Source organism: Leptodactylus fuscus, chromosome 4 (assembly GCF_031893055.1).
Source record: "Leptodactylus fuscus isolate aLepFus1 chromosome 4, aLepFus1.hap2, whole genome shotgun sequence".
In the NCBI taxonomy this organism is placed as follows: Eukaryota; Metazoa; Chordata; class Amphibia; order Anura; family Leptodactylidae; genus Leptodactylus; species Leptodactylus fuscus.
The window spans coordinates 176,136,814-176,151,876 of record NC_134268.1 but is presented as its reverse complement, the minus strand read 5'-3'; the positions used below and the strand labels follow the sequence as shown (position 1 = coordinate 176,151,876).

At 41.5% G+C, this 15,063-nt stretch overlaps 1 protein-coding gene across 2 annotated transcripts in view; it reads right to left on the bottom strand.

Annotated features, from left to right (window-relative positions):
* The window catches only part of CPVL (carboxypeptidase vitellogenic like), a 53,342-nt gene that overhangs the window by 23,666 nt on the left and 14,613 nt on the right, over window positions 1-15,063 (bottom strand). For both annotated transcript variants that reach the window (XM_075271451.1, XM_075271452.1), the window contains exons 6-11: window positions 13,008-13,087; window positions 11,942-12,008; window positions 8,262-8,384; window positions 7,854-7,985; window positions 4,025-4,123; window positions 2,336-2,509 (exon numbers count right to left, since the gene is read on the bottom strand). In XM_075271451.1, coding sequence (XP_075127552.1) covers window positions 2,336-2,509; window positions 4,025-4,123; window positions 7,854-7,985; window positions 8,262-8,384; window positions 11,942-12,008; window positions 13,008-13,087 — 675 coding nt within the window. The remainder of the gene's footprint in view (window positions 1-2,335; window positions 2,510-4,024; window positions 4,124-7,853; window positions 7,986-8,261; window positions 8,385-11,941; window positions 12,009-13,007; window positions 13,088-15,063) is intronic.

The following is a 15,063-nucleotide window of genomic DNA, read 5'->3' as shown; positions in this document are numbered from 1 at the left end:
AACTGCCAAAAACTTCAAACCACTGAGCAGCACAAGAAGGATACAATTAGCTGGGAAGTAATGAGCTGCAGATGAGAAATTGACAGTTTCTACGGTTTTATAACCATCATTTCCTGGCTAGGTAATCTCTAAACAGGCTGCTCCTGTCCCGGGGCACATCAACTATCACAACGTAACTTGCATGTCATGGACTAATCTCAGTAATTCCCATCCACAAGGGAAGTTATAACAAGCGGACTAGGTGTTTTAAGAGCAGCTTTGCACTGTAGGTTTAGGAATGACTAAGCACTGCTTTCCAAAAATTTGAGCGCCAAACTTGCTTTTAGCTTTCTGGCCACATTATAAAATTGTCACAAATGATAGAAATCTGGAATTTTTTTTTATAAGAAGAAAGATCAATTAAAGGGAACCCGACATCACAGCTTCAGTCCGTTAAAATGTCACCATATCGCTCTACGCAATGGACATCTCTGAAAAGTCCCCTGCAGCATAAATCAAAACATGGAGATGTAAAGTATGCATGCTACCCACAAAGAGTCATACGGGCAGTCCTTATCTCCTTAGACAGTCTCGGCTTGATAGTCTTTTGACAGCTGTATGTAAATACAATCACTACAGTCAATATATGAAGTCTGCTGGAAAACTCACCCCCATAAATCACTCAGGATCAAACACCCCAATAAAACATCCATTTGACGTTAACAGTTTCTTTGCTTAGTTATTTCAAAGGACACAAGACACTAAAAATTTCTAAAAATGAAAATGGGATGGCCATATGTTCACCCCAACCGATACTTTGTTCTTACTTATTTCAGTAGCTCGCATCATTAGCTACAATAGGCTTATAAACAGGGCTATGGAGTCAGGGTCCAGTCGAGTCAGGGATAGGGAAGAAGAAAAAAAAAAAAAAAAAAAAAAAATAAGGGCGCCACTTTGTGGGTTTCCGTCTTCTGCCTGAGAAACTGGACAGGAGACGGAAACCTGGCAGACAGTGTTCGCCCGTGGGTGTCTTCTGGTCTCCGCAGCGAAACAGTTTTTTTTTTTTTGTCTTTTAACCGGACACAGAGTCCTGCATATCCAGCTTTGTGTCCAGTTAATAAAAAAACCGTTTCATCGCGGAGAGCAGAAGACACTCACGGGCGGACACTTTGCAAACCCATTCAAGTGAATGGGTTTGAAAACTGACTGCTAGTTTCTGTCTTCTGTCCAATTTCTTGGGCAGAAGACGGAGACCTGCGAAGCGGAGACCGGGCGCAGGTGTGAACCTGGATTCAGACTCTGGCTTAAAAATTACATTACTTATTAAGATTAATTATTTTAAATTGTATAATTATTAATATTGTATAATTAATTAGATGTAACATTTGTGGCATGTTTAGTTTCAGAAGAATTCAATCACTTTTTTTCTGAGTTATAGGAGCTTCACGGTTTCTGTCGGACAATGACTGACAGCCATTTATGAAGGAGTCGTAGTCAGGCAAGGCAAACAGAGCAGGGGGAGTTGGACGTAGGCCTCCACAGCCCTGCTTGTAAATTAACATTCCTTAAAATTACATTTATCAATGACAGGTTGACATAAGAAGGTGGTTTCTACTGCAAACATATGAAATAATCTGCTTTGTAAAGGTCTTTGCCCGCTCAGGCACATATAGTAGATCTAATGGAAAAGCTGTAGATGTTTTATAGATGCTAGTCCCACCTAACTCAAGAATGGAGGTTGAGGACCCTTGTTTTGCTGTGAAATGAGAAGTGGTTCGGCAATTGCTTATTTATTTACTTAGACGAAAAATGCTAACTCAGCTGTTTTTGCAACTGCCATAGGAACATTAATGCACAATGTGCAGCCACCTCTCCTTTCAGAACCGCTATGGGACCCTGACCACTGTTCCTGATATACAGGGGAGGGTCTGTACCTATAAGACATTTAAGGCATGAGATGGAAAATAGCAAAACTTGGTTTAAATTGCTTTTTTTTTTGCTTGTCCAACATACTAAAACAAGCATATACAAATCAAGTGTACCACAAAACCTGCCGAATCTCCAGCTGTGAAAGTACAGCTGTATAGGTACGCGTAGTTCAAAAGCCATTTAATAGGCTACACAATGACTACACTTCTTAATACTATCCATTACAAGAGCATTTTACCACCTAAAAAGTTATAAATCATTGGGTGACCCTCCAATATTGCAGGACCTTTCCTTGTTGTGCTGCATGGGGAGAAGTGGAGCTTTCATCTTACTTTAAAGGCTGTTAAAGCCACTAACCTTGAAGCAATGGCGGCCATGTCCTGATGGCTAATGTGAGTAATGAGACGTGAGGCTGCAGGACACTTACCCTGTAATTATCCATTAGCACCGCCAACCATGGCTTTATGGTCTTCATCACATCAGAAAGCAAATGTTTTTCAACTTCAGATCCATCATTAAAGGTCAGGTTACCAACATGGATAGATTTCCTCACTTCTGGGAGTGCCAAGAAAGGTCCAAAGTACTCCTGATCTTCTGGCTCCTACACATTATAAAAAGTGTCAGACTGCTAGAAGGACAAACAACCAGGAGATATAGTAAAATGGATTGCGCATTTACTTGAGATGAGCGAACAAGGTTCGGATCAGCCGATCCGGACAGCACGCACCCATAGAAATGAATGGAAACACCTGTGACGCCGGCCGGCGGCAAAGTCAGCGTCACAGGTGCTTCCATTCATTTCTATGGGTGCATGCTGTTCGGATCGGCTGATCCGAACATTGTTTGCTCATCTCTAGTATTTACAAAAAAAAAAAAAAATCTAAAACACCAGTGGAAGTAATTGTTATAGGATATAAGTAATGGTTCGTCACGTTCTTATTATATCAACTTTATTATCTGCAGATTTTAAGATAAAATCAACAAAAAATATGAACTTCAAAACCTGATTCCTAAGTCCTTATAAAATTGGAGAATTTTATCCCCGAGTGCTGGATGTCTTCCATTTCACAGCTTGTCAAATTTATACCCCAAATTTTATCCACCATGGTGTTCCCCATTAGTCAGTTTCCTTATTCTTGCATGGCTACAACATTGAATTATATTGGGGGAGGTTTACTAAGCTAAAGATACCAGAATACTGGCTTAAAGAGGATCCATCACCACCTCAAGTTCTTAGCATCTGTGAATAGGCGCTGCTCCATGGATTCCAGCACAGTTGGAGTTTTTTCTCTAGCTCTCACCATTCCTGAATACTCAGTGAATTAGTTTTCAGAGCCTGATAAGCCATTTAGACTCCATACTGTCAAGTGGGTGATGTCAGTCCGGAGCAAAAAAAAGTCGCACCAAAAGTAAAAGCACTTGTTGCTTGGGAACGGTGGGGGCTACAGAAAAAAACCCAACTGTGCCGGAATCAGTAGAGCAGCACCTATTAAACGAGGTACAAAATTGAACTTGACAGAGCTGGAGTTTTAGTTTGCACATACAGTCTTTGCTTAGGGGGAAATAGGTTGTCCAAAAGGGGCATGGCTCAAGATGTTGCAATGTGCGCAAAACTGTGCCAACTACTAGGAGGTATAAATGTAGCTCACACCACATCACATCACATCCAGCATCAGTCACAGAGATAAATCTTCTGCATTTATAGACTCTCTAGTCTGTTGACACTGTCAAAATATTAAATAAGAATATTAAATATGCTCCAGTATCCTAAAAGCAAACATCACTCATATAAACTGCCTCAAAAAACTAGCAGTATACAATACATCTATCACAAACCTCTTGGCAACCTCAGAACCTACTCCAAATCTTCAAGTCCATTACAGACTTCTTTTTCAGTGGTAAGAGCCAATTCACATTTTTTTGTCCATGTGGTGTCCCTGTCTGAACAGCATGGACTATTTCAGTCATACTACAGAGGTCATGGACTTGAAGACTATTGTCTCCAAGTCTGTCTCCTCCACCGATCTAAGCAGACAAGTATGAAAACTTTGTAAAATTTTCTGGTGTACGTCTATAGGAAAAGACAAAGATCGCATGAACCCAGCATAACACTAACCTTACACTGGAGAAAGTTGAAGTAGTTGCTGCAACCTGTAACATTTTGATAGAAAGAAGGATATGAAGTCCTATCACCGTTCAGTAATGAATCAAACACCTATGGAAAAATAAGCAAAAGAGGGATTAAAGTAAAAAAGTAATGAAAACTTTATTTTCCAATTTCCATTCAACGGGAACACCAGGTACACCATAGGCTTAACGTCATGATCCGGTGCTCCAGATCCAGGACCTGTCATATGGATCCTGCTGTACATGGTGCAGCATTATGCTACAGAGCAAGGGGAGTTTTTTTTTTTTTCAGGAACGGAGCCCAGTAGGCAGTCCAGCGCCATGAATACTAACAGAGGGAAGGCTATGAGTGAGCAGTAAAATCCACTCAGCTCCGCAGGCTTAAAGGGGCTCTATCATTAGGAAATGTCATTTTTAGCGAAGCACAACCTTGCATAGCCTTTAGAAAGGCTATTTCACACCTACCTTTTGTATGTAAATTGCCTCAGTAGTTTTTGTATAAGTCGGTTTTTATTTATATTGTGCTTGTCTAAAAATGAGTTCTCCCAATGATAGAATCCCTTTAAGTTAAAGCTGGTCATGGCTCTGCAACAATACTGTTGGCTTATAACATTACAATCAATCGACCCAAAATGTAAAAGTATCTCATAACTGCCATTGGCCACAATGCAAAAAAAAGAAAAAGGTATATTGTCTTCATGTATACACTTCTACTCTACTATATCTGTAGAGAAGAGGCCAGCCTTTAGCTTTCCATGTCAACTGCAACAGCATGAACAGATAACATGGGACCCAGAAATAACAAGAGGCACCTATGAATAGCAACCAATATGGTCATTACCCAATATATAAATTTTAGGACTGGATTATTTAAAAAAAAAAAAAAGTAAAATATTGTAAAAAAAAAAATTCAGAGATCTGGTGCACGGGGGGGGGGGGGGGGGGGGGAGTGAGATATATTGCACACAAGCTTCCTCATCCCACCCAACTATTGGCTACAATGAAGGAACTGTTATACATAGTTTGCAAAAAGTCTCCTTGGACTATATCGGGGACTGGGCTATGATCAATTTTATGAGTCTTTCAAATGGCAAATTAATTCAATTACGGTAATTGCAGAGTCCTAATAAATATCTACACAGATATATATATATATATATATATATATATATATTTTTTTTTTTTTGAAGGGAGCATTGTAGGTCTTTTTTAGGCTAAGGATTACGTGGAAATAAACTCCATGTGTACAAGAGACAGAACATGTAAGAGCCTAATGAGAAGCAGTCTAGAACAGCGCATGTACTGTATACCCCGATGACATCACCAGCCCCTGATTCCCAACACATCCATGACAACAGTAGAGTAATACATATGCTCCGAATTATAATCATACAAATAGGCCTCAGCAACTCGGTGTCTGTGCACACAACAATGGCAGATCCCATTATATATTGAATAATCCTTATGAAACTTTGCTATGTTGTAAACTTAAGCCAGCAGAGATCTTACACCAGGTTTCTCCTGTCATGCAGTCTTATGTATCCCTATTACATCGCTGTGCACTATGTTGACAAGTTTATAACTAGACACAAGACATCAAGACTAATCCAGTGACTAAGCCTTAAGGTAAAATGGCTTTTTCCTCCTCTTAATTCATTTCCAGTTTCAGATACAAAAATAAAACACTATGAAAGTGTAAACTGTGCCTAAGACACCACCTTAGACACTGAAGTTGTCGGACAAAAGCTGGTTTGCTGACAGTCATTGCTTTTTCTCCCCCCATGTACAAGCACCCTTGGCCGAACATGCACATACTATCTATGGGGAGCAAGAAACAAGATGCTCAGACTCATCTGGTAGTAGCCTATATCCCATGAGAGATCCACCATGTCCAATCTTTCTTTCCTCTGACATCTGTCAGCAGGGGAGAGTCAGGAAACTCCTTTAGATAGTTGGCCATTCCCCCCCCTCCCCAATCAGCAGGTTTAACTAAGGGCATGTTGGGTTTTTTTGCAGACTGATTTTGAGACAGAATCCACTTGATGTGTTTTTTTGTTGCAAAAACTGCATTGAAAACCACTCCCATGCTCGTATACAAGACTTCTCCTGAGTTGCACCACTTCTCTGGAATGCTCTATCCCGGACAAGCAGATTAACTCCCAATTTCTACAGCAAACTAAAGACCCATCTGTTCAGACAGGCCTATCACAATTCCTAATGTAAACCCTTCCGTACCGTAATAAGAATCCCTAAAGCAAACCCTCCTCTGTTCCAGCTCCCACATTACCCCACATGATATGATGCCATTTCATGGTTATATGTCCAGGCACCATCCACATGTTAAAGGACACGACTGGTGACGGCTCAAAGTTTTATGTTTGTGTAATGACCGTAACCTCTATTACAAAATTGTCTGACCATTGTATGAGCAATGCCGCCCCTGCTACCTCTTGTGTCACCCCCTCTACCTCATAGATTGTAAGCTCTTGCGAGCAGGGCCCTCAGTCCCATTGTGTGAAATGACTTTCTTTGTAATGTATCTTTCTGTCTGTATTTGAACCCTACAAATTGTACAGCGCTGCGGAATATGTTGGCGCTGTATAAATAAAATTTATTATTATTTAAAGTGACACATAACAGAAGCTTTTCCTTCCATTACAAAAGTAAACAAACGAGACGGAAGAAAGTGTCTGTTTTATTGTTTATATTAGTGTCAATGGGAACAGTCACAGACAGAGGGGGCTCTGTGCCCGTTACTCTACTGTCAATGATGTCTGCTGCTGTTATGCTATGATGGATTATAGAAATGGACTGTACTAATGGTAGTGTGAACGTAGCCTAAAAGGGAAATATATAGTCTTCCAGTAAAGACAAAAAACCTCCACGGTAACAAGCATGCAAAACAGGTCTGTACACCACTGTATACTGTATATCCATGTACAGTGGATTAGTGTGTACTGGCCACAATATATATCTTATATTCACAATCCCTCCACCATCTACAATATTGTTGTGTTGTGCCAGATTCTGAATGCCTGTAGTTCAGATCATTTTCTATTCCATCATGTACTTTTTTTTAGGTGCAAGAGCCTACACCTTACATAAAAGTCTCCATAGGTACAAATTTCTTTAGCTCTGTAGGTAAGGCCTGGTTCACATCTGCGTTCAGTATTCTATTCAGGGAGTCTGCATGGGGACCCCTCCAAACAGAATACTGAATGCATTATAATGCGGTGAGCAATGAAACCACACGGACCCCACAGGCTGTAATGGGGTCTGTGTGTTTTTTGCACGGTGTCCACAAGAATCATGTGGAGACAAAAGTACTTCAAGCAGCACTTTTGCCTCCGCATGATTCGTGCGGACACCATGTGGCCTCATTGCTCACCACTTTTTAATGCATTCGGTATCCCGTTCGGGGGGTCCCCAAGTGGACTTCTCAAACAGAATATCCAACACAGATGTGAACCAGGCCTAACTGGTAAAGTGGCAGCATGCATTATCTGGCTGGAAATTACCATCATCATAGACATTGCAGTTTTCCTACTCCGTATACAAGCAGAAGGACATCTGCAATGAGTTTTCATGTTCAGGTTGGTTTATCCCTCACTCCCAAACCAGGCAAATCATTTCACTTCCATCTAAATTGTCCCCGGTTTATGTGAGGCTTTTGAAGTGGAGCAATTAAAAAACATAATAAATAAATCTCAACTTCGTGGGAAAATTTAACCCTGAAATTGCCGGCAAAACGATAAATCGGTACTAAACACTATTGTGGTGTTACAGGACATTGCTGATACAATACTGCCAATACGTACGTCAAAGGCATCGATCCACTTCTGCTGCTGGATATATTTTATCGCCAGGTCACTCTGTCGCTGGGCGAAGTCCCTCTGGTTCTCATCCACCATGCCAGTTTGGTACATGAAGTCAGCATAGCCAGCCAACATCTGTTCGACATACACACAAGTCATTAGAATTACTGATTCCCTGCGCCGTGTGGTTTGTGTTTAATCCTAATCAGTTAAAGCAATAAGAAATGGTAAATCCTTTCTAGCCTAAACGTGATACAGCATCTTGCTTAGTAATGCATTGTTAACAAATGTTTCAGATCAGACGTCTTAAGGGAACGTGCATACTTTATCAAAACAGAGTGCAAGGGAAGAAAGGAATTCCACCTCCTTTTGTAGATCAAAAGGATAGAAAATTGAATTAAAATGCCCTACCACTTCAGGATCACAGAGCCCGTCTCCAATGGCAATTCCCTTGAAGTTGATTTTAACCTTAGCTGTTGGGTTGCGAGTGTGGATATAATAGCCGATAGCTGGAACATACTTCCCAGCGTAGGACTGCAGAAGAGAAATAAATACATAAGCAATATATTTGGAGATTAAGAATATAGGCAAAAAGTAACATTTCTGGAACATGGAAATGGGGGAGATAGACATAAGGAGGGAGCATGCATGCTCACAATGACAGCAACATGTATTGCAACGGCAGCCGGGGCAATTACCTAATCACCCCGGGTCCCACTTCTGAACCACACAGTCAAATGTGTCACTCCCACCCAGGCATTTTCCTTGCCTTTGGCTGTCCATGTAGTGCAAGACTATTATCTTATATGGCTTCATGTAATACTAGTATGGCACAAGAGCACCAGAAAGGTTGCTGAAGATATAAAGTGGTTTTCTATTTTAACTCCTAGAGGAGAAACACACTCTATAATATCCAAAACTGGGCCTATGGACAGGGACTGCCTTCATGACACAACTCCAAAAAGCTTTACTTGGGTAGGTCACAGCGGTAATACCTTGCACTGCAGATGGGCAAACGCAAACAATGAAGAGGCTACAGTGCAGAGCGTCTAATAATAGGCAATGGATATTTTAATGTAAACTCCCTTTTAGGTTAGTCTATGGTCATACATGGACACCTCTCAGCTTGTGTACTACGAGACAGCCATCATCGTCCTACTGAATGAAACTCAGGTTACCCTTCGTTCACATCAGCGTTTGGATGCCGTTCGGGGGAGTCCGCATGGGAACCCCCCATACAAATACCAAACGCAAGTGAAAGCTCTGGCGAAGTAAAAGCACACAGACACCATAGGTTATAATGGGTTCCGTGTGCTTGCCACCAGATCTCCGCAGGTATCTTGCGGACAGAAAAGTAGTTCACCATCTACTTTCCTGTCCTCATGAGTCGTGCGGACAGCACACACATGGACCCCATTATAGTCTTAATGGGGTCCATGTGGGATCCAAAATCTGACATGTAGGTTTTTGCTGTCCACTTGAAAAGTCGGACATCTTTGGGAACGGACAGTTAAGGACAGGCATGGACAGTAAAAGAACGCACCCGATCTCCATTTAAATCAATGAAAAATGTCACGGACACAGCTAGTGTCCGCTGCTAATGTCAGTGCAAGATTTTGAATGGACATTAGCAGCGGACACTACCTGTCGGACACCGACGGTAGTGTGAACGCTCCCTTAGAGTACATGGCAGGACCTTGTAGATATGGTTGTAGACATACAGCTGCAAAAGGGATCCCACCTAGCTTTACCAGACTACTAAGCACAAATTTGGAAATGATCATATCATATGCTGGTTATAGACACGGAAAATAAATACACAAGATCATCTTTTTGCTTTTGTACCTACAGAATTTTTAGAAGTGAATATTTTCATGGGGTTGTTATGCCATCACATAGACTTGGCATACAAACCAGTGCGACGGAAAAGTGATAGCTGGCAAAACAGAAAAACTGCTGATTACAGGAACATATTGTATTACTCTCATAGAATTAGGTTACCATAGAGCATAAGGTGCTATTGTGGATTGCTTTTCCCCAGTCCTATTCATGTGTATAGACTTATTCACACACTTAATGTCAGCCCATAAACATTGCACTCGAATGTGAATAGACATTGAAATTGAACTTAAACAACACTGGTCTGCCCATGTTACCAGGCCGCTATTCTTCTTCTAATCGTCTGCTGCCACTAAACAATGAAGATCTCCTCCTGCTGTGCAGTTAAAGCTTCCTTTGCAATGCAATAAACTACAGAGTCAGGCCTCAGGATATGGAAAACACAAGAATGCCACTACCATGAAATGCCAGTACACATAGTGGGCCTAGAGGCCATAAACTGCATGGTAACATTTGTCTAGCTTTTATTTCTTTACCTACTGGAGACATTTTTGAGGTCAGTCTGTAAATATCACCAAAATTGTTTTAGGTTTGGTGACTGGGCAACTGAAAAAGGACTTTATTCACACAGGGCTTATTCATGAAGACGGTAGGAAAAGAGCGATGGTTCAAGTATCCAGTGCAAAGCAAATCTAGGCCTGCACATTGAAAAAATGGACCATATTAGAACATGTTTCACATTATCATCATGAGCACCATGGGGATATGTGGTGAGCAAATATAAGAGTGTTATGTCATAGTGTTGTGCCACCATGGTACAATATACTGTCACAGGGATCTGTAGTGTTAAGGGAGAGGGAGAAAGCTTACTGAACAGCCCTAGGTCCCTGGTACCCTCAACCCGGCCCTGGTGACAGTGACATGCCAACTGGCCACTGTAACCTCAATTTAAAAAAAAACCCAAGAGGAATCAGGCAAACCTTCATATTAATCTTGGATTCAGGCTGTTACTGTATAAGAGACTGACATTCTGAGTATGTGGAAGCACACTGCCCCCTTGTGTACAAACGAAACATCACTACAGGGTCACATAGGGACAAATCTTGTTCAAGGATCAATTTAAACCATTAGGTAAATATTAGGGACATTAAGAGTCACAATGTACTTGTACCATACTGAGCAACACACTGGCAAGTTCTCTGGCAATCTAGATCAGAAGCTTGTATAGTTCCTTTAAAATCTTTGCCAAGTCATTAAAGGGGTTGTCACAAAGATTTTGTCGAGAGAAGACAAATGGATGCGAGACCAAGCAGTTCTCCTTGTTAGTGGGGCTTCATGTGTCCTTATAGTGCTTATGGACAGGGGTCGCAATGTATGAAGTGAATTATACAGAACACTGTGATGGTCACTAAAGAGGATAATAATGTGTGAAAAAAGTTACAGCTATTTTAAAGATTATTTCCATTTTAGAAGCTGAGTGTATAGGACTAAGATACGCAATTTCTATATTACTGTTCAGTTCTAACCTCTGGGACCCCGAAACAATCCTGAGAATAATGGGGACACACTGCAGATTTCTTTTACATGTACAGAAGCGCTCCCAGCCACATGGGGATTGTAGGGTTATAGGTTGGACTTCATGGACTGATGTCTTCATCCAACCTCATCTACTATGTAACTATGGCCACAGCCAGCCTTATTTACTTGAAGAGGTTTGCGCTCCTGTTCCAAGTAGCCAGAGACCTACTGTGCAAAGCTAAAACCGTGTGTAGGGGAAAGCACACAACACCAACTCTGTATATCCCCTCATTGTCAGGATTGGTGTGGATCCCAGAAATCGTAACCCCACCCTAGATTATAAAGTGATGGTATATCCTAGTGACATGCTATCACACTATAAGAAGAGTATACCTCTATATAACATGTTACCCCAGTTAAAAGCATAGAAGTCCAGGTCTGTAGTGTTACTAATATGTATACGTTGTTTGTGTAACAAATCTCTACAGTACATATGGAATACTAGGGAACTATATTCTTGCTTGCTATGGAAGGCTCTGCTGCAAGCTACAGACGTCTATCAGCAACAATCACATGAGCTATAGAATACTGTATAAGGGACAGGCCTATAATCTAAGCCTCAGTCATATCTCTGACGCAGCACAACCTATTGGTACACAAGTACATACTGTATCAATGTGTATGGATGGTTTGCAATGTTATTTAGGCCACCATTTCTTAAACTAAATACTCACTTCTCCAGTGGCATAAAATTCATTTTTCTGATATTCTGGGAAGATCTGGAAAAACTGAGTAAGTGCACTAAAAGGGAATCAAAAGAAATATTAAAGATTAGATTTTGACAACATAATAATAACAGTCTCTTTAGCTCATTAGATTAGTAAATTTCTCAGAAATGGTCTATATAATGCGGGTCATTGGCATTAAGTAGTTTGTCTCTTCCTATACCGCCATACACATGTATACGCATCTGAGAGTGTATATATTCTGAATGGGTAGAAAGCCTTCTTTTCCCTGTAAACAAAAGGATCCAACATGTTCAATTCCAACGTACAATCCAGGGTCCATATGGGAGGCCCCCGTACTCATTACATGGTTGGCCAGTCCTGTGAGATAGGAGGCTTTGGGTTATGTACATCTAATGTGTAGAAACCAGCGTAAGAGGTGAAGGAGGACTAAAGGGGAACTGTTGATTAGAAGAGGTTTCCCTACTCTGACCAGACACAACCCAGTCTCTTTCTTGACACAAAATATACAACTCCTACAAGGAGCTACGTTACAGCCAACAGAATGCAGCCCAAACGGGTCCCGTTGTTGCCCAATGTACTTTTCTGGTAGAAAATTTAAGGGTGGTGTGAGAGGTATGACTGGCTATCACAGGGTGGTCTGAGAGGTATGACTTGCTATTACACCATATACCACATATACTGGGCTGTTGGCACATCAACCAAGAAGAAAGAATACATCAAACTCATAGTCAGGAGTCTTCTATATTCATGAGCCCATTATCGTCTCGCCATCAGGCCTCACTGATCATTTGCAGCCAGAGATGAATTTTCCAGTCCATGGTGGAGAGTAGTCACCCAGTAGTGCAAAAGTGGTACACCGGGCTCATGAATAAAGTGGACTCATAACTAGCAGTACGTAGTATTAGACGTTACATAAATGGACCAATATTTCTTGCAGAGTGGATAGTCAGACCTTTTGTGATAATACTTAGCACTTACAGAATTACTGCATTGGACAGATTAATCCCATCAAATCCAGAACTGTGAATTATTACAACCCCCACCCCCATACCTGTACAAGTCTCTGCCGACATCATCCTGATTTACTGCATACCCTCGGTCGTTTCTTGTGAAGCTGAAGCCAGTTCCAACCTAAAATGGTCAAAAGATGACAACTATTCATTATCCCAACCAGAAAGCGTACAGTATAGTGCAATAGCTTTATTACTATGGGGCCAACCAATATAAAAAAAAAAAAAATTCTCCTCTCAGGAATCCCATACTCTTATTTTCACCTCAATAGGAATTTAGTGTAGAGATAGGCAAAGGACTGTAAGGGTAAGTTCACACGGGGGTTTATGGTCAGGATTTTGAGGACGTAGCCGCCTCAAAATCCTGACCTACAAGACGGCTCCCATTGAAATCAATGGGAGCCCGTCAGATCTTTTTTCCAGGAGCCGTTTGTTCCGGCTCCCGGAAAAAGAAGAAACATGCTCATTCTTTCAGGTGGATTTGCCTTGCGACATCTGCCTGAACACACTCCCTCCCGACTAGGCCCATTCATTTGCAGTGCACCGGCATCCAGTTGCAGCTATCTATATTTTGGACCGGAACCTGATGCGGCCTCCGCCTCAGGTTTAGGTCCAAAAAACCCTGTGTGAACTTACCCTAAAGGGCAGAAAATGATGAGGAATTGAGGAAGACCCCAGCTCTATATTCCTCTTCATTAAGCATTGATGAATTGACTTCATTATCGGTGTGTCTCATGACACAGATTCTGCAGCTGAATTCCATTGAAAACAATGGGCGGAATTTCCCTCAAAATCAAAGCCAGATTCTGCAAAGTGAAATCTTTGAGAAGTCTAAAAATAATTTACTTTTACTACTGTAAGAGTATGTTCACACAGGACAGATAAGGTATGAATTTTCTGTCCGGATTTGCAGATGGAAAACACACACCATACTAGTGTACCAGAAAAATTTCATCTATTGCTGTAGGAAAATCTTCATTGATAACTGACCGGTGGTGCAGATTTTACACCTCCATGTCAGTTTATGGTGCAGATTTTTACTATGGACAAATTCTGAGGCAAATCTGCATGAAATGAATGCAGATTTTGCTGCAGATTCATCACATATTTTGTTGTGGACAGAATTGGTATGTGAGGATGTCTCCAGCTCTTGCAGCCTTCTTGGGAACCTGTGACCAGAATCTAAGGATGCCAATGGTTTGGGGAAATTCTAATTAGAATATTACTCTAGTGATACATGAAAGGGCCACAGGTTATTAGTAACTATACACCCAGCAAGGGAACTTTAACACATGCAAGGCTGGTCTTACAGACCATAGTTGAAGACAGCAAATGGTCCGCAATTGAGGGTTTTCAATTGCAGACCATTTGCGGACACATATACAATGCGGCCTCTTACACCACCGGATATTTTATCCGTGGTGTGGCCGGGCCGCAACCGAGGTCCACACTTTATAGAACATGTCCATAATGGCCATAATTCACGGCACTGCACGGACTCGCCCTTAGAACTCTATGTGCGAGTGCGGCAGTTTATGGGCATCTGCGGAGTCTATGTTGATGATCAGCAACTTGTGGACCGTAAAAGCATTACAGTCGTGTAAGACCAGCCTTACACAACAGTAAGTTTAGTCCGCAAATGTGGGTTCTCAATTGCTGACCATTTGTGGACACATTGTATTCAGTGCGGCCTCTTACACCACCAGATATTTTATCCGTGGTGTGCGGTGCCAGAGGTCCGCACTGAATACTGCATGTCCGCAAAGTCAGACATCACAGCACGGCACGGACTGTCCCATAGAACTCTTTGGGCGCGTGCAGCTGGACACGGACATCTGCGGAATGACTTTTTGGAGTGTAATTTAGTATTGCAGATCAGCACATTGCGGACCGCAAAAACAACTACGGTTGTGTAAGACCAGCTTAAGAAACAAATCTACACGGCTACATTCCTTGGTAAAGCAGGGTCTGGGGATGTATTAGATGACATGCTTGTACATAATCCATTCAACATAAAGCAATCATCTGTAGCACTGACATCTGCAGGCTACATTAGGTACTTCACACCAGTACAATTCCTTGATTTTGTATCCCATT